Source organism: Aquila chrysaetos, chromosome 6 (genome assembly GCF_900496995.4).
Source record: "Aquila chrysaetos chrysaetos chromosome 6, bAquChr1.4, whole genome shotgun sequence".
NCBI classification, from domain to species: domain Eukaryota; kingdom Metazoa; phylum Chordata; class Aves; order Accipitriformes; family Accipitridae; genus Aquila; species Aquila chrysaetos.
The window spans coordinates 42696051-42722528 of record NC_044009.1 but is presented as its reverse complement, the minus strand read 5'-3'; the positions used below and the strand labels follow the sequence as shown (position 1 = coordinate 42722528).

Below are 26478 nucleotides of genomic sequence, written 5' to 3'. Positions count from 1 at the left end.
TGCGGCCCCCTGCCCTGGGCAGGCCCACCACCCTGGGGAAGGCCGGGGCAGCCCCCATGACCGGGCCCTGCGCCTGGCACTGAACCCCCCCCCGAGGGGGGGCACGTTGAGACCCCGATACCGGCCTCCCCTCAGAGCCTGGGATTTCTGCCACCCCACATAACCACCCTGGTGACCACACAGGCTGTCCGCCATGGGGCTTCCTGGGGGTCTGTGGGTCAGTCCCAGGCTGCCATAGGGCAGGTGCCGCCGGGGGGGTCACTGTGGGGACTGGGGGTAGGTGCGGGTAGCAGGCTGCACTGGAGGGGCTTCGGGGCCAGAGGGGCAAAAAGGAAGATGCAGACAAAACACCCCACGGTTCGGGCTCGGCGCCCTGAGCAGGTCCACATGGCAGGGCGCAGAGGGACGAGGCCGCTTGTTTTCCGTGCTGGCAGAGAAGCAGCCAACAGTTTTTGCTGTCCGTAAGGCACCAGTGTTTCCTGGTTCAGTGCAAGATAAAAGTTTAGGACAACCCTAAGCTCAGGAATGACTTGAGTAATACTTCTGGTCTCTCCCACCCTCCTACATACAAGGACAGCCACCCTCTTGAATATATGAGATTAGTACACGAGACTGCATGTCTTATTCTTAAAACAGCAGATCAAACAAAAGCAGGTGAAGGAAGGGGAGAGGTGTTTAACACACAGAGCTGTTACTTCACATTCAGAAACATGTATAACCTGCCAGTGTGGCTGGCAGTGGAGTCTGCCAGAGGAGACCAGCTCCACAGCCATTAGAGGTGGCTTTGTGGGGGATACACCAATGGGTTGCTCAACCTTCTTTTGCATGTCTGATAATGATGGGATAACCTGTGTTTATTTCACAGAAAGACTTTACTGGCAGCTGTGACAGGATCCAGGGTCACCCAGACCTTTGAAGTGAGAGAAATGACACCTTTGCCTGAAAAGGAGGAACTGAAAACCACTGTGGGCTGTCCAATTTCTATTGGGCTCAAGCAGTGCATTTCACTAGAGCACAAAGCAGAACAAACACACTGTTCAGCTAGAAAACTTGGGCAGGTGAGGCAGCTAAAAATAAGAGGGTTTGGGAAAACCAGGTCCTGCCCACAGAGACCTTTTCTTCCATCTTGGTCTCTATCTAGCAATTTTCAGAGGCTTCGTGGGATGCAATGTCAAAAAGTCTCTGTCTCCCACCTATTTTCCCTGTGTCACAGCTGTGTTACCTGCTCCATGGCCTTCTGGGCTATTTCTCACTTCAAGATCTGCTGTGGGCTCCCTGCTCCAGCCTGACCATCCCTGCTTCCAAATGTCCCCCCAGGACAAACATGCTTCCTCTCAATAAAGGAGGGCTGCCATCCAGATGAAGTCAAACACCTGCTGGCTGTCCTGCCTGCTCCCCCTTCTCTTGCCACCATTTTAGTGAGCCTGTAACACACATAAGATAGCAGCAAACAAAATAGCCATAATCACTGCCAGAAGGCCCAGGGTCAGTCCTGTTTCTTTGATGACAAAGATGTAGGTATTGTCTGTCACTTTTTACCCCGTTGAGCAGTAAGTAGTGCTTTGGCATAAAATTTTGCTTATAAGGAAAGAACAGTTGGAGTCTGAGTTTTAAAGCTTGTCTGTACTGGTAATTTATTGCAAAGGAAAGTGAGCATGTGAATCCCAGGTGCTCTGCTCCAAGTGCATAATTAGCAAGCCTTGGGATAGGATAGCTCCTTCCACTTTAAGAACAGATTATACAGCACCCTCCATTTAATTTGCACTGAAGGTGTCAGTATGGAGAGCTGGCAGGGGATAGCTGGTGTGCTCTCAGTTCCCACGTCAGCTTATTTAGCAGTAACTTCCTTGTGTCAACAGGTCTCAAGAATTTATGACTTAAAGGAAGAACACTGCAGGTTCAGAAATCTCCCAGCCCAAGGAGGAAGAAAAAACACAGCTTGGATCTATCATTTGCTGCTTGCCACCATGACGTCAGCTCAGGGCTGAACTCTCTACCTGTGGCTGGGACCTTAAATAGGCTGACACCAGAAGAGAAAAGCACTTTCTCTTAGGTTTAGCAGCAAGTAGCAGCAGCGACAGAAGCGGCAATGAGACGCTGCGTATTCCTCGCTGTGGTGCCCATCCTGGTGTTGAGCCTTTCGGAAGGTAAGAAACACTATCTTCTGTTTTGGGATTTATCAGGGCAGCTATTCTGTGGCAGTGAATGGATCACTTAGTACTTTCAGCAGCTGCTGAGAGGCTGGAGGTCAGTGGCAATACACAACTCAGCATGTCTAGATTTTGGTTACTTAACGATGAAAAATGTCACTGCAAGCCAACCGTTTTCCCTGTTCACAGAACAATGCAAAATCACTGGTGCTTGTGATTAACTTAATTTAGCCTATTCCAAGAGCAGTTTTGGGGACCTGCGTGCTAAAGCCAGGTAATTCAAGCTCTATTACAGTCATAACAAAAGGTGCGACTGTTCCACCCCAGTACCCAGGGAAAGGAGTGCTGCCACTGGCCTTCCGTCTGGAGGCTCCTTAACCAATCAGTCTGGAAAGCAGTGCCGCCTGAGCTAGCTCACAGACCATTTGTTCCCTCCTGTTGAAATTAATGGGAACTTCACCACCAACTTGGGTGGCAGAGAGTTGCACCGTGGTCTATTCAAACTGAAGAGCAGGTGTCATTCCTTAAGCCACTTACTACTTTTTCTTCATTGTGACAAATTCGGTAGTTGTGGGCCAGAGCCTCTGCCCAAACTGTCCTGTCCCTGATATTCAGTGACACATACAAGGGAGTGAAGGCTTTAGCAGAAGTAGACTTAAGGCAACTATATGAAGAGTTTTGTGGCAACTTGAAGCTGTGAGAGGACGGAAACTCCCAGCTAATAATGCAGATCAAATTACAGAGATATGAGCCAAATGAAGACCTTCACTGATGGTGTTGAGCTTGCAACTGGTGACAGATGGTTGTGGGTCTCTGTTGACTACTGTGAGTGAACATACGCATTTCCAGCAACACCTACAACATGCTACAGACCAATTTTTAGGTATAAATTATAAGCATAGAAGTCTTCAAGATTGTCAGTTGGTTAGTTTTCTGTTTGGAGGCTTGTGGGAAACAGCAAGATGTGAAAAATCTTGACCCAAGAGCTCCTGAAAGCAACGTGAGTCTTTCACTTACTTGAACAGACTTTGCATCAGGATGGGCCTGCCCAGAAACCTTTTTCATTCTAAGTAAACATTGTAAAAGGTTTGCAGGATGTGTCTGTTTGAATAGTACTGGCAAAGGCCCTGCCCTGCTCAGCAGCCAGATGTCTCTGTTATTCCATAACCTCAGTCGTAGCATCCATTTCTTTATCTCTATAATAAACACCTAAGTCTATTAGCACATTCTGTTTCCTTACACAGAAGGCTGGGCCTAGGCAGACAGAGCCATAAAATAGCCACCTTTGCTCAGGTTACCTTTGACAAGCCTGTCAGCCATGTTCAATTGCAGCTCATGTGCTCTGCTGTCACCACGGACGCAATTCTTCCTGAGTCCAAAGGATACTCCTGGATGACTGTTAGCCAGAGCCTCTACAAGGCTAACAGTTGTTGTAGACTAAGGACTAGCTCTGTAAGCGGTTACTGCCCCAACATCTATTTTGAGAAGGCAGTCTAAACAATGCTCCAAAACCATGGCCTGTGGCCAGCATAGATTCATGTTATCATGGTTATAGGAAAAATGTACATTTCTTTACATTGACTGGGGAGCAAATAATGCTGCCTATAGGACTTGATGACCAGTGGAGGCGGAAGACTTGGCAGAGAACTGGCACAATTGCTCATGTTTCCCCTTCACCTATAGGAGACTAACGGATTACTTCAGGCATTGTGTTTTTGATATGCCTTTTCTGTGTCGGCTTTATTGATCAGAAGAAAAAATTGTGTAAAATTTGCCTCACTTTGGATTTTCAAAGCTCTACAAAGCTTTTGAAAAGTGGAGTCTATTTTTCAAATGTCTGTTGAGATTTGCAATATTTTTTTTAATATACCAGCTATAAGAGTGTGTTAGTTCCAAGGATTTTAGCCACAAATACGTTAGTTGTCCAGCTGCGTGCTGTTAATGACTTAGATTAAATTATGATTGCAGCAGCATTAACTCAGAGTAAATACATTTATTCCTGACTCATATATTAACTATTTCAGATTAAAGTTAGATCGTATGATCCAAACTGGCCATTTGTCAGTATCACATATTTATCAGCAAGGCTGTTTTATTATTTGTTCTCATTACTTCTAGCCAAAAAAAAATATCCAAACATTCTTTATATCAAGAGTTAAGAATGACACAGTTTAAGTACAAAATAAACATCCTAAAAATAAATAAATAAAATACTTTGGAAGAGTAAACACAGCAACAGGTAATGCTGAAAGCAGAATGTGAGGAAAATATTTTTCAACTATTGTCTGGTATCAGCCAGGTTTCTCTCAGTTCAGAAAGAATTATAACAAGGAAGGAAAAGAATGAGAAAAATAATGTATACTGTCATAACTGCATGGAAGTGTAGGCCTGGAAAGAGGGTCTTGATACCACTGATGATAATTTAGCAGAATATGCATTCTTTGAATAAAAATTACTCTTCTTCCAATGTCCACTTGAGTTTGTTACAGCATAGGAGAAGGTGTTAGCAAAGGCAGTCATTCTTCCACTGCTGCTCTGAAAGAGTCCATATAGAGTTTTTAATGATGCTTCTCCTGAGAGCATCTTCCATATTTGCAAAAAATCTATATATGTATATCTTGCAGCAAATGTATTTTCTGTGGATTTAGCTGAGGTCTAGAGCAGAATCTCAAGAGCCACTGTGAAAAAGTTAACTGTGGAGTGAAATGTCATGTAAATCTAATTAAAAACGGTGCAACTACTGAAGATGCATAATGGTAAAGGCACTGCTTGTTTAAAGGATGAAAAAAGCAAATTGACATACCAAGAGAAGGAGGCAACACTGGCACTAAGTCAGAGATCAGCTAGCTCTCAGGCTAAAGCATATGTGCTAGAGAATGGGATTCCCTTAACCCTGCTCTGGCAGACAGCACTGGCCGTGTGGTCCTGCCTTGGGAAGGCGGAGGGAGCCGTATTGCAGAGACATGCGTATGCTGGCAATTGAGCATGCCACAATCGCCTAGGGAAGAAAGGCAGGAAGGGTACAAAACTGCTGTTGGTGTAAAGGAGCCAAATGCCAAGGAGTGGAAGAAGGACTACGAAGGAAAACATGACACCAATGACGCATTGGGCCACGGAGAGCCCAAAGTCAGGACATGGCTGCCCAGGGCTGTGGCTGCTCAGCCCCACGCAGGTCCCCCACTCTACCTACTCAGAGTTGTCCTGCGCACACCGAGTTCCCCAAGACTTTTCCAACACGCAACACTAAGCTGTGCTACCGTCTCCTTTTCCTTTCATCAGGAAACAGCACTGAAAACACTACTGCCACAGCTGCGACGACAAGCCCAACAACTACAGGTAAGGAGCAAAAGGCCTCAGTCATCCCTTTCCGAGGACAGATTGGAGTAACTCAGTCCCAGGGAGCTCTGCAGCCCCCACAGGCAGGGACAAGTTCCCCTTCCCATTCTCCTCCGAGTTCCTCTCCCAGGGGAGACAAAGGTGCCTCGATCAAGGCTGGGAATGCTCTCCACTCCTCCTCTTGCCTTGTTGGCCTTTGCTGCAATAGGGAGAGTGTTGGGGAAGATTAGAAGAGAGAGGCTGCTCTTTTCCTGCTTTGTGCCTTTAGCCTCCTGCACCAGTCCCGAGTGCAAGAGGATCCCTGCAGAGGAGGTGCCCAGGGCAAGCCACAGACTGGGACCTCCAAGGAGCTGTTTGTGTGGCTGCTTGGAGCATGGGCAGGGAGGGAGCCGGGGCACAAACCAGCATGGGGCTGAGTGCCTGGGGTCATGGCCGGGGAGCATGGAGAGTTCCCTCCCAGGCATCCTCCATACCTGGCCAAGCCCCCTGTCCCGGCATGGTGCTGGGGGTCCCATCCAGGCTTGTCAAATCTCCTGCTGGCGTCACCCCGAGGAGGGGAAGCCTGCCCACCCCTCACCTCTTCCTTCATGGTGCGCTTGGGCGAGCGCATTCTTCCTGCCAGCACCCCACGTTCCCATCATGCCTGCCCACCATCTGGAACTACCGGCTGCCTCAAACTTCCACCCGAGTGATCCTGGGGAGAAGGCCTCTGTGGGGCAGCAGAGGGTGTGCTGGCTGTACTCAGTCCGATGGCACCCCTCGACCCGCTCTGGCAGCCGGTCCTGGCCGTGTGGTGCCACCGTGGGTGGGCAGAGGGGGCTCTCCTGCAAGGAGACACGCGTGTGCCGGTGGCTGAGCTGCCTGTGGGCAGTGAGTGCAGCTGAGCTGGGGGCAATACACTGCCTGTGTGGGGCACGTGCTCAAGCCTTGGGATCTAGGGGAGAAGGGGCCATGGACATGTCAGACTACAGAGGCATCATGGCCAGGGAGAGCCCAAAGTCAGGACATGGCTGCCCAGGGCTGTGGCTGCTCAGCCCCACGCAGGTCCCCCACTCTACCTGCTCGGAGTTGTCCTGCGCACACCGAGTTCCCCAAGACTTTTCCAACACGCAACACTAAGCTGTGCTACCATCTCCCTTTCCTTTCATCAGGAAACAGCACTGAAAACACTACCGCCACAACTGTGACGACAAGCCCAACAACTACAGGTAAGGAACAAAAGGCCTCAGTCATCCCTTTCCGAGGACAGATTGGAGTAACTCAGTCCCAGGGAGCTCTGCAGCCCCCACAGGCAGGGACAAGTTCCCCTTCCCATTCTCCTCCGAGTTCCTCTCCCAGGGGAGACAAAGGTGCCTCGATCAAGGCTGGGAATGCTCTCCACTCCTCCTCTTGCCTTGTTGGCCTTTGCTGCAATAGGGAGAGTGTTGGGGAAGATTAGAAGAGAGAGGCTGCTCTTTTCCTGCTTGGTGCCTTTAGCCTCCTGCACCAGTCCCGAGTGCAAGAGGATCCCTGCAGAGGAGGTGCCCAGGGCAAGCCACAGACTGGGACCTCCAGGGAGCTGTTTGTGTGGCTGCTTGGAGCATGGGCAGGGAGGGAGCCGGGGCACAAACCAGCATGGGGCTGAGTGCCTGGGGTCATGGCCGGGGAGCATGGAGAGTTCCCTCCCAGGCATCCTCCATACCTGGCCAAGCCCCCTGTCCCGGCATGGTGCTGGGGGTCCCATCCAGGCTTGTCAAATCTCCTGCTGGCGTCACCCCGAGGAGGGGAAGCCTGCCCACCCCTCACCTCTTCCTTCATGGTGCGCTTGGGCGAGCGCATTCTTCCTGCCAGCACCCCACGTTCCCATCATGCCTGCCCACCATCTGGAACTACCGGCTGCCTCAAACTTCCACCCGAGTGATCCTGGGGAGAAGGCCTCTGTGGGGCAGCAGAGGGTGTGCTGGCTGTACTCAGTCCGATGGCACCCCTCGACCCGCTCTGGCAGCCAGTCCTGGCCGTGTGGTGCCACCGTGGGTGGGCAGAGGGGGCTTTCCTGCAAGGAGACACGCGTGTGCCGGTGGCTGAGCTGCCTGTGGGCAGTGAGTGCAGCTGAGCTGGGGGCAATACACTGCCTGTGTGGGGCACGTGCTCAAGCCTTGGGATCTAGGGGAGAAGGGGCCATGGACATGTCAGACTACAGAGGCATCATGGCCAGGGAGAGCCCAAAGTCAGGACACGGCTGCCCAGGGCTGTGGCTGCTCAGCCCCACGCAGGTCCCCCACTCTACCTGCTCGGAGTTGTCCTGCGCACACCGATTTCCCCAAGACTTTTCCAACACGCAACACTAAGCTGTGCTACCGTCTCCCTTTCCTTTCATCAGGAAACAGCACTGAAAACACTACCGCCACAACTGTGACGACAAGCCCAACAACTACAGGTAAGGAACAAAAGGCCTCAGTCATCCCTTTCCGAGGACAGATTGGAGTAACTCAGTCCCAGGGAGCTCTGCAGCCCCCACAGGCAGGGACAAGTTCCCCTTCCCATTCTCCTCCGAGTTCCTCTCCCAGGGGAGACAAAGGTGCCTCGATCAAGGCTGGGAATGCTCTCCACTCCTCCTCTTGCCTTGTTGGCCTTTGCTGCAATAGGGGGAGTGTTGGGGAAGATTAGAAGAGAGAGGCTGCTCTTTTCCTGCTTGGTGCCTTTAGCCTCCTGCACCAGTCCCGAGTGCAAGAGGATCCCTGCAGAGGAGGTGCCCAGGGCAAGCCACAGACTGGGACCTCCAGGGAGCTGTTTGTGTGGCTGCTTGGAGCATGGGCAGGGAGGGAGCCGGGGCACAAACCAGCATGGGGCTGAGTGCCTGGGGTCATGGCCGGGGAGCATGGAGAGTTCCCTCCCAGGCATCCTCCATACCTGGCCAAGCCCCCTGTCCCGGCATGGTGCTGGGGGTCCCATCCAGGCTTGTCAAATCTCCTGCTGGCGTCACCCCGAGGAGGGGAAGCCTGCCCACCCCTCACCTCTTCCTTCATGGTGCGCTTGGGCGAGCGCATTCTTCCTGCCAGCACCCCCACGTTCCCATCATGCCTGCCCACCATCTGGAACTACCGGCTGCCTCAAACTTCCACCCGAGTGATCCTGGGGAGAAGGCCTCTGTGGGGCAGCAGAGGGTGTGCTGGCTGTACTCAGTCCGATGGCACCCCTCGACCCGCTCTGGCAGCCGGTCCTGGCCGTGTGGTGCCACCGTGGGTGGGCAGAGGGGGCTCTCCTGCAAGGAGACACGCGTGTGCCGGTGGCTGAGCTGCCTGTGGGCAGTGAGTGCAGCTGAGCTGGGGGCAATACACTGCCTGTGTGGGGCACGTGCTCAAGCCTTGGGATCTAGGGGAGAAGGGGCCATGGACATGTCAGACTACAGAGGCATCATGGCCAGGGAGAGCCCAAAGTCAGGACACGGCTGCCCAGGGCTGTGGCTGCTCAGCCCCACGCAGGTCCCCCACTCTACCTGCTCGGAGTTGTCCTGCGCACACCGAGTTCCCCAAGACTTTTCCAACACGCAACACTAAGCTGTGCTACCGTCTCCCTTTCCTTTCATCAGGAAACAGCACTGAAAACACTACCGCCACAACTGTGACGACAAGCCCAACAACTACAGGTAAGGAACAAAAGGCCTCAGTCATCCCTTTCCGAGGACAGATTGGAGTAACTCAGTCCCAGGGAGCTCTGCAGCCCCCACAGGCAGGGACAAGTTCCCCTTCCCATTCTCCTCCGAGTTCCTCTCCCAGGGGAGACAAAGGTGCCTCGATCAAGGCTGGGAATGCTCTCCACTCCTCCTCTTGCCTTGTTGGCCTTTGCTGCAATAGGGAGAGTGTTGGGGAAGATTAGAAGAGAGAGGCTGCTCTTTTCCTGCTTGGTGCCTTTAGCCTCCTGCACCAGTCCCGAGTGCAAGAGGATCCCTGCAGAGGAGGTGCCCAGGGCAAGCCACAGACTGGGACCTCCAGGGAGCTGTTTGTGTGGCTGCTTGGAGCATGGGCAGGGAGGGAGCCGGGGCACAAACCAGCATGGGGCTGAGTGCCTGGGGTCATGGCCGGGGAGCATGGAGAGTTCCCTCCCAGGAATCCTGCAGGCTGCACCAAAGTCTGACCCCAGTGGGATTTTCCAGGGGGGACAAAGAGCCCCCATCTATGCTGTGACTTCTCTCTGCTCTTCCCTGCTGGCTTTTGCTCGAAGGGGAAAGTTTTGGAGATGTTGTTGCAGGCATTGTTGCTTTGTGCTTGGGATTTCTTACTCCAGAAAAAGTATTCCTCTTCATGAGGAGCTCTGGAAACACAACATCTGGAGATGAGCCCTCTAGCCAATGAAATTTCATTAAGTTTTTTCCTTTCTACTTTTGGGGAGATGAAAGAGAGTTACTGTGTTTTTCCGCATTGAACAGAAAATCTCTGCCTCATCTATGAGAACATACCTATGAAGTTAAGTAAAAGAAAGCAGGCAGGGTGAAAAGCAGAATTTGGTGACTTATAAGAAAATTGTAATTACTATCCTATATATAATGTATATTGAAATATAACTTTTGATTACTTATAAACTAATGAAATATGTATAGATATGAAATACATACTCTAAAATCCTTACCGAATATATAGCTACCCAGAGAAATTATAACTGTGGCCATTTCAGGCAAAGGGCATACCCTACAAAAAAGACAGCTGTTGACAGCTGTAAGCTCTGCAACAAATTCCTTACTTCAATAGATATCAGAGTATGCTGCTATGTATACTATAATGATTAATTTGCGAGCCTTTATTTTATTAATGTGTCTGCGTTAAAAGACCCTGCCATGATACTGTATTATAATAAGGCAAGTACATACAAGTGCAGTATTAAAGATACACAGGCTATTGTAGTCTGCCTTTTTCTAACTTATTCACTGATTTTGGGAACCCTCAATATACTTTGTTTGTTTGTTTTGGTTTTAGTTGTATTAAGTAGAGTTACACTGTGAATGCTCAGTATGACAGATAATGAATTTCAGCATTTACTCTGTGTCCTCACTGTGATATCCTGCTGGACTCTGTAGGGAAAACAGTTACTATACAGACATTAAGCAAACAAGACATAGCCATGGGCTCTTTAAATGCTTCTCTGCTCTATAAAACATACCTGGTAGTGTCCTTTAGTAGAAGTATATATGAACTATTTAATATATGAGCTACTTTATATATGAACTGGTTATTGCAATTTCATAGAAATCCTGACGTCACTATCTTTCATCTTTGTATCAGGGGACTTGTGCAACCCAGACCCTTGTGGAAAAAAATTGGCTAAATGTGTTGCTTTATATAGCACTTTTACTTGCCTGTGCCAATATGGATTCTACTATAGCAACAAGGATTGTCACAGAGGTGAGTTACAGAAGGGCAATCTATATTTTTAGTTCATAGATAACTGCTCAGGTGAATTTTTCTTCCCATATCCCTTGTTCTCATAACTGAAAACATAATCAGTCTGGGAAAGTGACTGCTGAATAATGCCTTGCTTTGCAGACAGCCACTGCTACAATGACCTAGATTGTTATCTCACAAAAAAGTAAGAGCCAAAGAGATTTATGTGCTAGGGAAAGAAGGTGAGTTCTCTGTCAGGGGTACTGGAGATTAAAATGAGTCAAAAGCAGAAAAAAATGCAAGTGTAAACCTGACATCAATATCAGTGGCCAGGATTTTAAAAAGCCCAAACTCATGAAGACCTATGAACAACTGGCTTGATTTTCCCTATTGCTAAACACTCATCACAGTCCTGCTGAAATGCATCTCTGAGATACCGCTGAAGGCCAAGCATGTGACCAATGGGGCTTCTTATTTAAGTGGCAACAAGCAGGATTCTCAAATTTACTTGTGAGCCCAAAGAAGCAGGTAGACACTGAATTGCTTTTTCAGATATGGTGAACCACGTTAGCTGCTTAGTGGCTGCAACTTTGGAGTCCTTAATATAGGTATTTTCTCACTAAATGCTGTAACAACTCAGATGGAGTTTTTTGAAACTGTAAGCTTCAGGCCATGCTTACAGTTTAATGTTATTCAGTTTCATAGTTTGGCCAGTTTGGTTGAGCCCAGGATCCTGCCTGCTTCTCAGGTAGCCAGAGTACATCCCCCATTGTAACTGGATTGATTAAGCAAATATTTGTTTGCTACTGATTCCTCCAGTATATGAAAAATAGCACTGATTGATTTCTCCATTGTATTTCCCTCTCTCTGAAAGCTGGAGAACTCTAAGGTGAAACCCGACTTAGTTGAATGCTTTCTAATTAATTACTATTCTCTGTTCTCATTCCAGGGAAAATATTCCCCGGGGTCATTAAACTGAAAGGATTTTACAGTGATAGCATTCAAACTGTAAATTCCACGCAGTATGAAGAGGTGTTCCAATATACAACAAAGTTTGTGAGTGACGATGTTTTGGTTTTTCTTCTGTTTATTTAATGCTATCCTGAATGTCATGCAGACAGAGGGGATACATGCTGCCTTTAATGTGAAGCCTAGAATGGTTTCACTTGAGAAATCTACTTCTTTCAACGATTGCTTCACAATAGTTTAGACCTATTCATAAAAGACTTGATTTTTGCCCTCAGATGAGTACATGCATGGCTCTTGCTGAAGTGATGTACCTGAAATAAGGAATATATGCATTTTTAGTGCCAATTCTATTCTGGGAAGTTCTCACATAAATTGCTCTGTATCTTTCACCATTCCCTGTCCAGAAACCATGGGGCTGAGTGAAGTTTTCCAACCCATTTAGTTTCTGATCTCTGCTATTTGCTAGGGGCTCAGTAATACTCGGTGGTATGAGTAAAAATGAGCAATTTTTTTTTTTTTTAACGAAAATTATTGTTTCCACACAGCACAAACTTTTCAGGATGGCTGTCCAGCTGTGTCTAAATACCTAAATAATAAGCCTCTTCCATAAGCATACCAGGATTAGTATTTTAATGCTATTAGTGAAATGGATATTACACATTTTGAGCATTCTATGATTATAGATAAAATCTGGTAAAGGATTTGCTGGAGAAATAAGAAGAACAGTTTAATTTTTACTGCCATGTTGAAACAAGTGGATTTGCTTATGTTGGTTTCTGAAAGTAAGGAAGAAGAGGTATGCAACTCTACCAGACAGCTGATCAAAAAATATTTACCAAATATTAATCAGAATTCATAAAAAATGGTTATCAAATTCTTCATGTTATTATATTGCTTCCTATGAATGTTTTATCAGAAAATAACCTAAAATTACCTCTCCAGAATGTTAAAAAATATTTTCCTCAATTTTTTTGTCCAACATCTTTTCATGACATGGCTACAGAAGGGCATGATATGCAGCACTAGAATAGATATGCAATAGCATGCAAAAGTGAAAATAGCATAGAAAATAATATTTATTACAAAGAAGGATAGTTTATCTTTCATGTCAGTTGACTTAGACATCTTATCCTTTTCTCACGGTGACTCCTGCTTGTGTGGCAGTTGGAGGCAGCTGCCTCCACCAGTTGTTCCCTGCTTCATACGGGCTGAGGGAGACCAGTGACTTTTCTACTGACCTCATCCAGTCCCCAGTGCTTTCAGGAGTGCTGTGCTTCTCCCCACAAGATCAACCCCTGATGATCCCACTTCACTGCATCTTAGGGACACATGCCATCTGTAAGGATGCCTAATTCTCTCTCTTCCCTCTAGTTGCACATAGGTAGGTGTCATGAAAGGAGAGGTTTAGATCACTTAAAGAATCACCATCAAAGATATTAGCAAAAGTGATTTTCTTAATGTGACTTCGTAAAAGTGCGACATTACAAATTTTGACAGCAAGGTTCACTCTATTACTTAGTACATGGGAGAAACATACAAAGTAAAATAAAACTAGAATTGAGTTAGAATGATTTACACAGAGACCGGAGATGCAGAAGGGTAAGGGAGACCTTCCCATTGAGTCATGAGGTTCAGAATGGGCCCACTTGCTTTCTAAACTCCTGATGGAGCTTAGGTGCAGCTAGATCCAACTTGGACAACGGTTTATGCCTAGTAGAAGGGATACAAAGTGTAAGGAAAACTCCCATTGAATTACTATGCCAGTTTGTCAGGGAATGAGTGATTATGGATCCTACATTACTTTGAGGTAGCAGCAGTTTAAGATTTATTAACACTATTACGGTAAATCACAAGATTAGGTTATATGATTTTTAACAATACTTATCAGTATATAATATCAGCCAATTATCAGAGTGATTTAATAAAGTTTGCTATCAGCACTACAAAGTTTCCTAACTCAAATTGCACACACACACAAACACACACACACAGATATAGAGGTTAACCTATAATCAAGATTTTTCTCTCTTGGCCAATTATAGTAAATTATTAGTACCAAATGATCTTTAAAACCTCAGGAAATCTAATTGTAGTGAATTAGTCACCATTGTCCTTCATCAACATTTGTCAGCAGACGATATTTGACCCCTTCTTCGTCAGCATCTATCAGCAGACGATCATAGAAATCCTTGCGAAATCTACTCTTTGAAATCCTCACGACATCTACTACTTAAAATCCTCGTGAAATATACTCTTAAAAATCCTTGTGAAATCTACCCTGAGAGGCATCCCAACTCAGAGGGAGATACTGGGTCACAGCCTGCAGTGATCCCAGAGAGCTCAAAGGGTCTCACTTACGATCACTATTTATAGGGTTGCGAGATGATTTGGTCAGTGTATTTCCATTCTGGCCAGAATTCTTGTCAGGCAATTCTGGCACCCTCCAAGGCAGGCTATGATCGAAGCAGCAGGAGTTTCAGGTACAGTTCCAGGCAACAGGAGTTTCAGGTATGGTTAGGGAGTGCCTAATCATCCTGATTCACTGTACCATAGGAAGGGTAAGAAAGTACCAGATTGTCCCAAGTCACTGCAAAAGAACACAATGTTGGCTGGTTCTGACATTGCAATGCGGCCTGGGGAGTGCTGCACCACCACAGTTGGTACCATGGAGATGCCCTTCTAAGCGATGAGTCTGCAAGGGAGCATCTGTAGCTATCCAGCCAGTCAACCCTAATGCACTGCCTGACATCCATTCAACTCTTGTCTCTCCATTCCTCCACTGCTCTCCCATATTCCCTGTTCTGCAGCACCACCCCACCGCTCCTCTTCTGCAATATCTTGCATGGTGGATGTGACAAATCAGCTTGCTCTATTTGTGCCTATAGTAGCATGTTCTGGATTAAAACTTTACAGCTGAAGCCTCAGTGGTTCATATGCTTTTGGTCTATGTTTCTGTTTGCCTTTAACTCCAATTCATTTCTCTTTTATAGTTTAAGGATGCCTTCAAATATTTAGCAGGCTTTGAACAGACTGTCATCGTGGAAATTCAGTAAGTTTGCCAGTTTGGTTTTTGCACAGTACATGCTTCCCACATACCCCATTTTAATCTGTTTCCCATGGAGTATTCAGTCTAAGAAAGGATAGGGGATGAGTTCAGTTCAGTATGCCTCCTGCTAATGGAGGACATTCTTTTCATATTTTTAAAGACATTTTTACCCCCTGGATTTCCAATATGTCTGTGAATTTGGATGGCTGAGACAGCTCCACAGTGCATGTCCCACTTTTAGCACCACGTAGGATATAGCACTGTGCTATAACTAGCAGTTCCTATGATATCTGACATGTCTCTGAAATTGTAACAGTTAACTCAGAGGTTCCTATGAACAGGTCCAACCTGGAGTCCCAGTTTAATTTAAGAAACACTCTCATTATAGAAGGCCACTGCATCTCATTGTGCATTTGCTGGTCTCTCCTGATGGCAGGCTGAGCAAAGATGTTATTGAATGGGCTATGGTGACTTTAGCTGCGGGCATAGGTCCTTTGCTGATCTAGGCAGACACTGTAAGATGTCCCTCTCTTCCCATCCCCATCTGTTACGTTACTGTCCCCAGAGCTCTGCCAGCTTCTCTGTGAGTGCTCCCTAACCCACATCAAGCAAAACCTGGCATGCTAGCAGACACAGCAGTGTAAACCCTTTCAGCAAACCCCATGGATTAAGCACTTAAGCAGACTGTTGTTCTAGCAGAGTTGTGAGGGCAGTAACTTCCAGCAGAGCGGTTGTGACAAACACATGGGACACAGTAACATCTTAAGGCACTACCGCAATCTAGCACTTAAAGGTATTTGTGTGCATATCCCAGCAGCACGAAGTTCAGCTGAAGAACAAGGTAGTCACTGCTGTTCTCCACCTCACCCCAGGGAGATTGCTGTCCAGCTGAACCCAACCCAGCCAGGATGCAGTTAGCATAGATACCTCTACATTGCAAACAGACCCTTCTGAATTCATTGCGGTCATACCATGAATTATACTCACCATGCTTCAGGATGGGTTCTCCATGTCATGCCTGTATAACATCACAGGCTGATGTGAACATATAAAAGTTAGGGTCTAACAGATAAGGTCCTCCACACAGCAGCCGGCTTGAGGTTAGCCCAGTAAAAAAATACCAGTTACGTGCCAAGAGCACACAAAGGAGTGACGCTGTTAGCATGAAATCAAACAGCCTGTGCTTACCAGCTACCTATTCACATCTGGATCTACTGGAAAGATGGCCATTAATGTATTCCTAAGCAAGATTTGAACTAATTTTCAGGAGTCTTAGTAATTACCTACATTGTGGGGTGGCAGAAGCTAGGGGAGAGAGGGAGGTTTGGTAGAAATCTTCTCTTGTCTGTGCATCTAGCTTGTTATCCATATGGATTATATGAGACTTTAAAATGATGCTATCAATCATCTGTACTTTTCAGACCTGTAAAAGAAGGCAGAGCTTCTCTTCCAGTGAGTGTAACAGTGGCAAACCTGTTTATGGAGAACTCAACTGTAAGCACTGAGGCAGTTACATCTGCAGGAACTGATGCAGTAGAAAATTCACCCTACGTCTCTCAGTACAGAGGTATGTAATTCCTTACTGTGGGAGTAAATAATCAGTAGAAACAGAGGTTCCTATCTTCAAAGCTGGTTAGAACTTCTCTGTGTGCAGCAAAGCCCATCAGACCACAAGCCTTGTTGATTTTAAGGAGCTGAATGTTCAATCTTAGGTAATTTTGAAGACTCAACCATTCCATGCTGGGCTTTTTTGTCTTATTAAGGCTTTCTACTTCCTATGTAAAGAAGAGAAGGAAAATGCTTATTCCCAAGTAAGCAATAGCATGTTGATTTTAATCTGCTGATTGTTAAGTGGCTGGAAAAATCAGGACCAAATATATACAGACATATATATTGCTTCTGAGAATAAGTCAGTATTTTACTGGCAAAATAGGATGAAACTCTCTTTAGACTTCTTCCATAATTAATTGAAATGAGGCCTCACTGATTAGCTACTGAGCTAAGTGATTAATTGTTCTAAACCGGTAAAGTCTTGCATTAGTAAAAGTATAATATTTGGAGAATGATTTTCTAAATAAAATATGGACTTTTTTCTCTTTAAAAAAAAAATATGCTCCTATTTTGAAATCAGCTTTTGCAAAAGTTGTAGCTAATAATTAAAGGAGTCCATTTCATGGCTGATAGCCTGAGTTTGGTCTCTGAAGGTGACTGTATCCACCTCAGTCATGACATTTCCTGTGTACTGGTCCTAAATGTGAGGGGGAAATAGAAAAAAACTGCGAGCTCACAAAGCACAGTGCAATCACATCCCTCCACTGCATGCCACCCACTGAGGTTTGCAAACCTTTCCCACCACCAGGACATGGATCTAAAGAGCAACACGCTGGGCAAACAGCATACTAATATTGCTCATGAAATGAGCTGCATGCCCATAAATATTTATATCTGTGTAGCACTGTATGGGATCTGGGCCTCACAGTTCAGTTGTAAGAAAAACTAAGTGAATAGTGCTGGGGGTTTTCTATAGTTTTTTTAGGGTAAGGCAGAAAGTCAGTGTTCAGAATATGAACTTATGGGTAGAATTTCCCTCTTGTGGACTGGAGGACAGGAAGGTTTGGAGGCAGTTGTAAGAGGCTGAGAAACAGAAGGTCAGAAGATGTGATGGAAACAGGACCTTAACTGGTAAAGAGCAAGGGAAAAGAAAGGGCTGATCCAAATACCTGCAGTATTGATGTCCAAAAAAAAAGACTTACAAGTTTTTTTTCTGAATTGCTAAATGATTGGTTTATGATTTACTGAGCAAGTGCACTGCTTTCTATGAAATGATATTATTAGTACTCAGGTTTGCTTCCTGACTGTTTCTGTTTTAAAGCTACAACCTACTGTGCTGCTTTTAAATGTGATGTTCAGACCACAAACTGCGTAGAAAGTATGTTTCCAAAATGCGTATGCAAAAGTAGTTTCTCAAAGACAGAATGGGATGATCGTTCTTGTTCAGGTAAGAACCTTATTACTTTATCTATCCCTGAAAGGCTGACCTGGTTATTCCCTGTCTCAGTCCCTTTTTGAAAAGGGCGCTCCACAAATGGGCTAACCTCTAAAAATTAGGGAATGTGTGTCTTTTTAAGAAAGCCACAGAAACACATTCTCATGTTTCACTTTAGATGGTTCCATAATTCTATTCCAGTAGAATAAACTACTAAAGCCTGAATAGGCAACTCTTTAAATGCATTGTTAAACTTTTGGTAAGAATTGAAACCTAAATAAGTAAAGGATGGAACAAATTGGATCCTAGATTCACAGCCTTCTCTGCTAGGACATATTTTGGGAATAAATTCTACATGCTACCTGGAGGCAGCTATGGGGGACGCTGACAGAACTGGAAGTCTCATGATGCACTACAACTATCTGTTAAAGCTCTGTCCCTCATTGGTAGTTCTAGGATTGCATTACCTGTATTTAGACAGCTTTTTGTGGGAAGAATGATTTATGTGATTTTTAGGAACTGTTAGTTGTTGGGGTTTTATTTACGTGTTCATTTTGAATCTTTTAATGAGTACTCTGTTTATATTTTTAGCTATCCTCCATAGCCCTGAGATGTACTGTATTTTCTAGTTATGAGCACTAAAATTTTCACCCTACAGAAAAAAGTCTAAGATACGAGATTTTAAGAAAAACAACAAATATAGCAAATACTCATGATAAAATCATGAAAGGTGGCTATAAAAAAGGCCAGTGAGATGTGATCCAGTGAAGGCCTTTGTGGCCGCTAACCTGTCTAAATCTGATCCAGTTTTAGATCAGTTGCAATACAAATATTCTGCTGTGAGACCACACTGCAGGTCATGGCTTGCCTATGTAAGATGCAGCCTAGCCAGATTTCCATTCTGATGAAGCTGAATGGTTTTAAACAATGACCATTTACTTCTAATTTTGTGCTTTTGTATTTCAGTTTCTGTTCTACATAGGTATAGCCCTAAAAAAGCCATTCTGGTGCTCTGAAGCACAACAAAGTTGTGTGTTTACAGTGCAATAAAAAAAAGGGGGGCGGGGAGGGAGATTTTCTCCAATGTTGGTGTTTTGGGGGCTATCTTCAATTCACTCTGTATTTTTTCCCTCTGAAAATACAGATTGCAGTAAAGACTGTTCTGCAGAAGAAAACAAGTACTGTGCAAAGGAAAAAGGGACTCCAACATGCAAATGCATGCCTAACTTTGAAAAGAAGAATGACAAATGTGTACCGTGAGTACTCAGCTTTTTCTTGCCTTCCTGTGTTCTAGGCAAAGATAGGGAAGAAGAACATCTAGCATGGGGTCACCCTCTGTCTAGAAGAACAGGCTGCAGCTAGGTGAATCAGAGAGGTGCCTAAGGTGGTTAGCAGGTAGACAAATTCCCATGGTATCACAAGTTATGGCTTTTTAACTGCTTGGCATTAGCCGTTGGTGTGCACTCATAATACTTCAGAGGAAGGTCAAGGAGAACCAAGGTCATCTGTGAATCAGTGAAGAGGATAAACTACTTCACACTTATTTTGTGGGTTGCCCACACAAACATAAACTATTCCTTCAGAGTAATTGAGCCATGAGAACTGGTATGCTGAAGCATTTAGTAAGCAACAGGCATTAGAGCAAGACTTGCCTCAAATCCCTGGAAAGTTTCCACTGATATCAGTGGGGACTCTGTTTCCTGATAACTTTCAGACCTATGTTATTTTGTCTTGGTTTTCTCTCTGCGGGTATTTCTGTCAGCTCAGGATCAGAACAGAGCAGTGTTGTTTGCTAGTGAAGCTAAGTGACTGGTTGTGCTCTGCTCCAGTGGATAAGCAGAGGGACCTTACTTCCCATATCCATTAATTCAGCTCTTTTTGTAGTTATTGCTTCTACACACTAAACACTTCTTACTGTAAAGTCGATATATTTTAAATACAAGAAACTAGTATGGGAGGAAAATAAAAAGCTACCAGTCCTTATATTGAGGCTTTTGATAAAGACAGCGGGTAGCAATTCCAAGCGGCTCAGAGGTGTAGGGTTTAGTTCGTTGGAGAAATTAGGCCCTTTTAACATTTTTCAGGCTGAGAACCTGAAACTTTGAGTGCCCAGCTGACCAGTCATTCTGAAAATCTCACATTGTTTTACTCTAACAACGAAGCTAAAGAATTTGATATTAAGATAGCATTAAAGAGGAAACCTTTAATGAACACACCTTGCAGAGAAACTGCTGATAAAAGGTGGAAATACACTATTGTTTTGTGATGATCTGCTTAATGACATTATCTTTTTTTTCTTTTCTTTCTTTCCCCTTTTTTCTTTTTTCTCTCATGTAGTTGTCCAGTGGGCTACTCTGGGGAGAACTGCAAGAACAGTAAGTACAAGAATTTCTGATTTTTAATTATAGAATGGAAAAATATCTGGTAATGTTTAATCTGACTGATATAAAAATAACAAGTAGTAGTCTTTAGGGGTGCCACCATCCTGTATTGATAGCAGGAAAATGTTAGAAAAAACCAAGCGAAATTCCATTGTTGCCTGGAAGGAAAAATCCTCCTTGAAACTCATGTTCAGACAGAAAGTAGCATTTTCTCTAATGACCTCTGCATTAAGCCCAGTAGTTTTTAGTCAAAGACAGGTTAGTTGACAGAAAAACATTTAGTCCTCATCTGAAGACGTGCAATGCTGAACTCAGCACCACTAACAGATTAGTTTCTCCTGTAATTAACCACTCCCTCTATTAAAACGTCAGTGGATTACTCTCATTTGAAATATTTCTGCTTTAATATCCAACCACTGGTTCTTGTTTGTGCTTTACCTTGCAAACACTGCATAATATTTAGTACTGTATACTGGTGAAGAGATGATGGCCCCGACTGTGTTATCCCATAATTGTAATCATCTGGACAAGCTAACCAGAGAGGCCTTCCAAAGCTTTTTCCCTTTTCTGAGTCAGTTTTGCAGCTGTTCACTGCACCTTCTCCAGTTTCCACCATCATATAGATTAGGAGAGGACATTTTTCATGCCTTCTAGTGTTTGCATGTGCCTAAACTTGGAATGTCTAATACAGTCAAAGGCAGACTTAAAAACAAACAGTTATGGGGTTAAACCATGACAACTTCTCACAACTCCTTTGGCTTTATTTGTGCAAAAGCTATATACTCATGTGGCCCTTCGGAGTCTCGCACTGCTGCATTCTTAAACTTATACATGTTTAATATACGTTTAACATACCTGTGTCTGCCACAATGAGATCTTCAAGGGGTTTTTTCTGGTTTTACCTAAAATTTTTGGAGATTGGCTAACGGTAGTTGTAGTGCAGCACAGTGAATCTTGCCAGGTATAAATGTTTGGCAGGAAGGATATTTTTTATCACATGGAACATATTTTTCTAGAGAAAGTTTTGGGAATTTTAAGGCCTTTTTCATAAAGCAAATGAAAATGCTAAATCAGCACAAAATCAACACATTCTGAATTGAAACACGAATTTGAGACATGCTGATAATAAACTCCATTAATAGCCTCATCTTCTCCATACAGCACTCAGTGGGTACTGATATAAAAAGTTTGCTGAGCATTAACCAAAGATACTTTACAGATGTGTTTGGCGTAACGTTCTTTCGACTAATCATATTCCCTGTTGTCTCGATGTATGCTCCTATGATTAAATGTGCTGGATTGTTCTGCTGGTAATGGCACAGTTGGTGGTCTCATGTTGTGTATCTCCAGTACAGGCATTCAGTGTATTAAATGGCAAACTCATAAATCCAGACTGGGATGTTCAAGTAGGTATCACCAGTAAGGTTGGGTAGCTCAAGAGACTGTCTTACTCTTCACACACTTGTCTTGAAATTATGCATTGCAGGACACAATTATCTTTTTTTTTTTTTTTCTTACCATGGCTATGCTGAGCTAAGACCAGGTTTTAGTAGCAATTCCATTCACAGTTGAAGGAAGATATACAGAATCCATGTCTTCCTCCCTTAGTCATGCTGTTTCTGCAGCAAGATCAGTGAAAATTAATTTTCCCTGCCAAACATTTATTCAGATATAGCATATTTATGCAGTGTTCATAGTGCCACATAAAAGACACCTCGGATTGGTGTGCCTTATGTGCCTAGGGCATGGCAAGAGCCTATTTGATGCCTAACTACTTATTTTAGCAGCAATACTAGCTTAAGCAACCCCTACACCCTCCCAGTTGTTCCTGTCCCTCAGCTATAACTATGTGAAGCCATTCAATGCATGGGATTAGGACCCTGAGCTGGGATCAAAATAGCCATCCAGAAGAGATGGTCTTTAATGCAGATCAGTTCTTTAATGTACATCTTTCTGTGTCCACAGACAGTTGTACTGAGACAGCACCAGAAGCCTGGGAATGAATAACATCTTCTTTCATATTTCTTTCATCTTTCTTTCATCTTTCTTTCTTTCTTTCTTTTTCTTTCTTTCTTTCTTTCTTTCTTTCTATTTCTTCCTTTCATATTTTCTTCTTTCTTTCTTTCTCTCTTCCTTTCTTCCTTTCTCTCTTTCTTTCATAGTAAGAGGACAGGGACAGGACTTGGTTTTCAATATTTACCATGAGTTTTCAATTGATGTTTCTTGTTTGTTTGTTTGTTTGTTTTTTCCAGATAGTGAACTCATCCTTATAATAGTGGGTACAGTGTTTGGAGCCATTATCCTGAGTTTAGTGATAGCAGTCTCTATTGTTTCAGTAAGGTAAGATTATTTCTTACAATTGAATAGAAGCTGCATTTCTGCATGTACGTAGAGAGCTAAGCAGAAATTTAGTGAGGGGCAGGGCTGTGAATGTGGTTGCATGCCTAGTTGGGCAGACAAGTTCATTTAAGTCATGTAGCCATTAGAATTTGGCTTTGCCTGTGTGCTCTTCCCGGAAGTATTTGTTCTCTTGCTGTGAATTCAGCTAAGAAAGCTTTAGCCAAGTCTTCAGAATACACATCTGACCCATTAATTATAATCCTGCCCTAGCCAGTCCTGATATGGCACCTGGATGAGATGGATGAAGGATGCTAATATCAGAAGACTGTGTGGCCCAAATTCAGACCCTCTGCAGCTTTCCCTGCTAGCACTTCAGCTCAAGGCCTGGCATGCTCCTTTCAGCTCAATACAGGCAGCATTTCCAGCCAAGCATCTCTTTAAAGCTTGCTATTCCCAGTGTACTGGCAAATCCCCAATTGCAGTTGCACCTCCTCACTTCTCTCCACACAATAAATATAGAAATTCTCAAGCAGCTCCTCTGCCTTTGCTCTCAGCACTGCCCAGGTAAAGATGCCTACAAGACCGCCCACAGCAGGCATAGCTCGCCAGCAGGTGCACAAGCTGGTGCCAAGTGTGTGTGTGCGGTGTATGGACTTGTGATCACAAACAATGCAAACGCATCATTTGAGTGTCCAGCTTTGGCTGCAGGCATGAGGGCAACTTTTCCTAACCAGGCCTAATGAATGCCTCATTTCTTCCTCTGAACAGTCAGTTAGAGCTAGTGGTGGTGAAGGAAATTCCTTCACTCTAGGAACTAGTTAAAAGAGGCCAAAGTCCCCCTCTGTCTCTCCTAGCAGCTTAGCCCCACCTGTGATAAGAGACACCAATCTTTGTACCCTATCATTGATAACAAGTGTTTTGCAATAGCTATGCTAGAAAAATCTGTTGCATGTTTCAGAACAGGACTGAGCATTCAAAATAAGGTGGGAGTGGATAACTCGATAAGTTGGACTTACTCAGTAAGGTACACTAAAATGTCTTTTAAAACTTCCTTTGTTCTTTCATTTCCTCTGAAGAGCCCGACGCAAACAAGATCCAGAGAAGAAAAGACTGATAAAGTCAGGAAATTCCAACCCAAATACCTCTGATGACAGACAGACCATGATGTTCCCCAGAGTCCAGACCACTTCTGGCCATGGAAACCCAGGATATCAGCCAAACAACCCATATGAGATGCGTTCCACAAATAGAGGTCATTTTCCGGAGAGGGATTATGAAGATTTGGTAAGCATTTCACACAGGCCTATGAGAATTGCGTTCCTGAACTGTAGCGTTATGGGCTACAGACATTGTTGGAACCTAAACTCCACTCTGTCCATCCTCCCTTGATCTAGAAGGCCAGAGTGGTGCAAAGGCAACCAAACAACTGTAGATGCAGCTGAAAAAATTCCCCTGAATACAGAGATCAGCACTCACCTTATGAAGACCTTTCTAAAGCCCCAGTAGTCATCCTTGAGTCACAGGAGGGATATGTGAAAAGCAAGGGTCAAAGCAACAGTTTGGCTGGGCAGTGGTCTGCTGTGTTGTAGGACATTTGTCCGCATTGACCGAACACATCCTTCAGCACAGGCGTACATGCAAGCATCACAGGCTGTTGTAACCTGTGCTGCTTTTAAGCTGGTTATAATGTCAATAGGTGCTGCACTGGCACTTCCTAGTTGCAGCCTCATGCAAGATTCACAGTCAGCTTAAGCTGGCACAGCTGCCCAGAGGGTCGGTGTCCTCCCACCCACTCTGCCAATGCCTAGTTCACAGCAGGACCCTCTGCAGTCGCTGCAGCATTGCAAAGGGGTAAGTGTAAAGTGCCATGAAAAAGCTAGCACAGCTTTTGCATTGATATAGCCCAGGGGAGCCTGTTCAGCAGAGGCATGTCATTAGCTGAAAGGTGTGTTCTGAAAAAACTGCCTGTTTTATCCTTGAACCCTGCAAGGGAGCTGTGGAGGAAGCAGGGGCTTGAGAATTGCTACACTGTGATATGATTGATTTGCTGGGTTCTGCATGCATTGAGTAAATAGGAAGCACATTGTCCATTCAAATTGTGTTTAAATGACATTTTAGCTCCACCTCTGCGGTGCAAGAAACTACCCTGTTTAGTGAAGAAAATCTGTTTAGTTGTAATATATACATGTTTGGAGAATTGAGGCCTAAACTGTGATAGAAGCAACACAGAAACCTGACGTTTGAAAAAAACAAAACCCGCTTTTAAAAAGCTGCCAATTAAGAGTAGAAAAACATCTATTTAGTTAGTTGATTGATCAGATTCATGTGGATTTTGCATTTCTAACTTTCCAAAGATGTCAGCTTCTTGCTGATGAAAATCTGCCTGTTTGGTTGTCCTTGAGGGCTGGTGTGTCACAGAGAGAGGGCTATCATGTGCAGTGTGCTACACGGTGAACTATTTTGAGAAAGGAGCTCTCTGACCCAGAGCTACTCTTTATTTCTTTTCTTTTCCTGTCCAAATTCTGTGTAGTATGAAGCATCACGGGAGTCTGAGGGCTTTAGGATGCAGAGCAGATACTAAGTGACCAGAGTGGTAGAAGGATGGATGACCACCGCGACCATGGGTCAGACCAAAGAGTTTCACAGCCTCTCAGCAATGCAGTTACTTCAGCAGAAAAGACAACAAAGTCCATAACCCCAGATTCTCTGAAGATTTCTAAAGGAAGACCCCTGCTTGAAAGAGATCATGGACAACTCTCTGAAATAAGGGAAAAATGAAGGAAAGAGTATGGAGAAGAAGATGACATTTAAAAGAACTAACGGACTCCAATAAACATTAGACTTCTTTCAGGAGGCCAGTACATTGGCAAGAGAGTGAGGGTAGACAAGATACCAGGATTTTAACCCTGCTGTTTTCAGTTCTTCTGGAAGATGGTCCAGGCAATATGCGTGATGCTGAAAAATGTCAGCACCCAGAGCTTTGCCTGTATTTGTGCTCACTCCATTTCAGCTACAGGCAGCCTGCATGGCTTTGGACAGATCAAAACTGTTCTTCATGAGAACCTAACCTGTTTCTCTCTACTGTATCAGATACAGTCTTTTTCCCCTCCTCAACCCCCCAATATTTCCTATCTGAAAGCATTTTGTTTGGATCTCTACTGATATGCATTGTGTGAGACAACGGTACTTGTCTGACCTTTTACGCAGCCTTCCTTCCCAATACAATGACAAGAAACAACATCTTCAAATAAACTCTGTTGTTCTCCATCTTGCACAACGACACTGATTTTACATTCTCAGCTCCTGTGGAAAGTGCAAGCTTTTTTTTTTTTTCCTCTTGCACTCTTTATGTTCTGATTGAATGATCTTATGGTTGGGTTTTTTTAAATTTCTTACATACACTCAATAAATCTGTAAAAGAATCCACATTTTACGGTACTCTACAGAGTGTGCATTATCTATTGACTAGCATTAACATTTCCTTATATATTTAAAATACATATATATGCACAAATATGTACATATATTTATAGGTTAAGTTCATTTAAAATATCATTTAATTCCATGTTGTATTTTGTGGTTTGTTTTTTATATGTGCAGATTAACTTTTCCTATTAAACATTACTGTTTCTCAGTACCAAGGCTTTCTTATGTTGCTGCCTGGTGGTGTAAGGGTTTTTTTTTTCAACTCCAGAGATTATTTTATGTTAAAACTTGTGCAGAGTTTAGACCCAAGTGTGCACAGACTGGTTACATCAGCACCCAGCTTTCACTCAGAGGTTCTGATCAGGAATATTATTAAATCTTAATGAAGCTTAAATGTTTATTGCTGTGAGGCTGGCACCAATTTTCTGTGATGGCTTTCAGTGGGAACTGGGTAGTTAGTGCAGCTGGGTCTCCTTTGAAAATGCTGGAC

At 44.4% G+C, this 26478-nt stretch overlaps 1 protein-coding gene across 1 annotated transcript; it reads left to right on the top strand.

Moving 5' to 3' along the window:
* Window positions 1–1939: 1939 nt before the first annotated feature.
* MUC13 (mucin 13, cell surface associated) lies at window positions 1940–26039 on the top strand. The gene is made up of 15 exons (XM_030016517.1): window positions 1940–2147; window positions 5430–5486; window positions 6638–6694; window positions 7846–7949; window positions 9000–9111; window positions 10742–10861; window positions 11790–11896; window positions 14800–14858; window positions 16277–16422; window positions 17728–17853; window positions 18986–19097; window positions 20179–20216; window positions 22475–22562; window positions 23639–23846; window positions 25093–26039. The coding sequence occupies exons 1-15, from the start codon at window positions 2090–2092 to the stop codon at window positions 25141–25143; spliced, it is 1443 nt and encodes a 480-aa protein (XP_029872377.1). The 5' UTR covers window positions 1940–2089; the 3' UTR covers window positions 25144–26039.
* The last annotated feature ends 439 nt before the right edge of the window (window positions 26040–26478 follow it).

Coding starts and splice junctions, on each gene's coding strand:
- MUC13 (XM_030016517.1), top strand. CDS start 2,090: ATGAGACGCTGCGTATTCCTCGCTGTGGTGCCCATCCTGGTGTTGAGC. Junction 6,695..7,845: donor GACAAGCCCAACAACTACAG/GTAAGGAACAAA, acceptor TCCTTTCATCAG/GAAACAGCACTGAAAACACT. Junction 19,098..20,178: donor AAGAATGACAAATGTGTACC/GTGAGTACTCAG, acceptor TCTCTCATGTAG/TTGTCCAGTGGGCTACTCTG.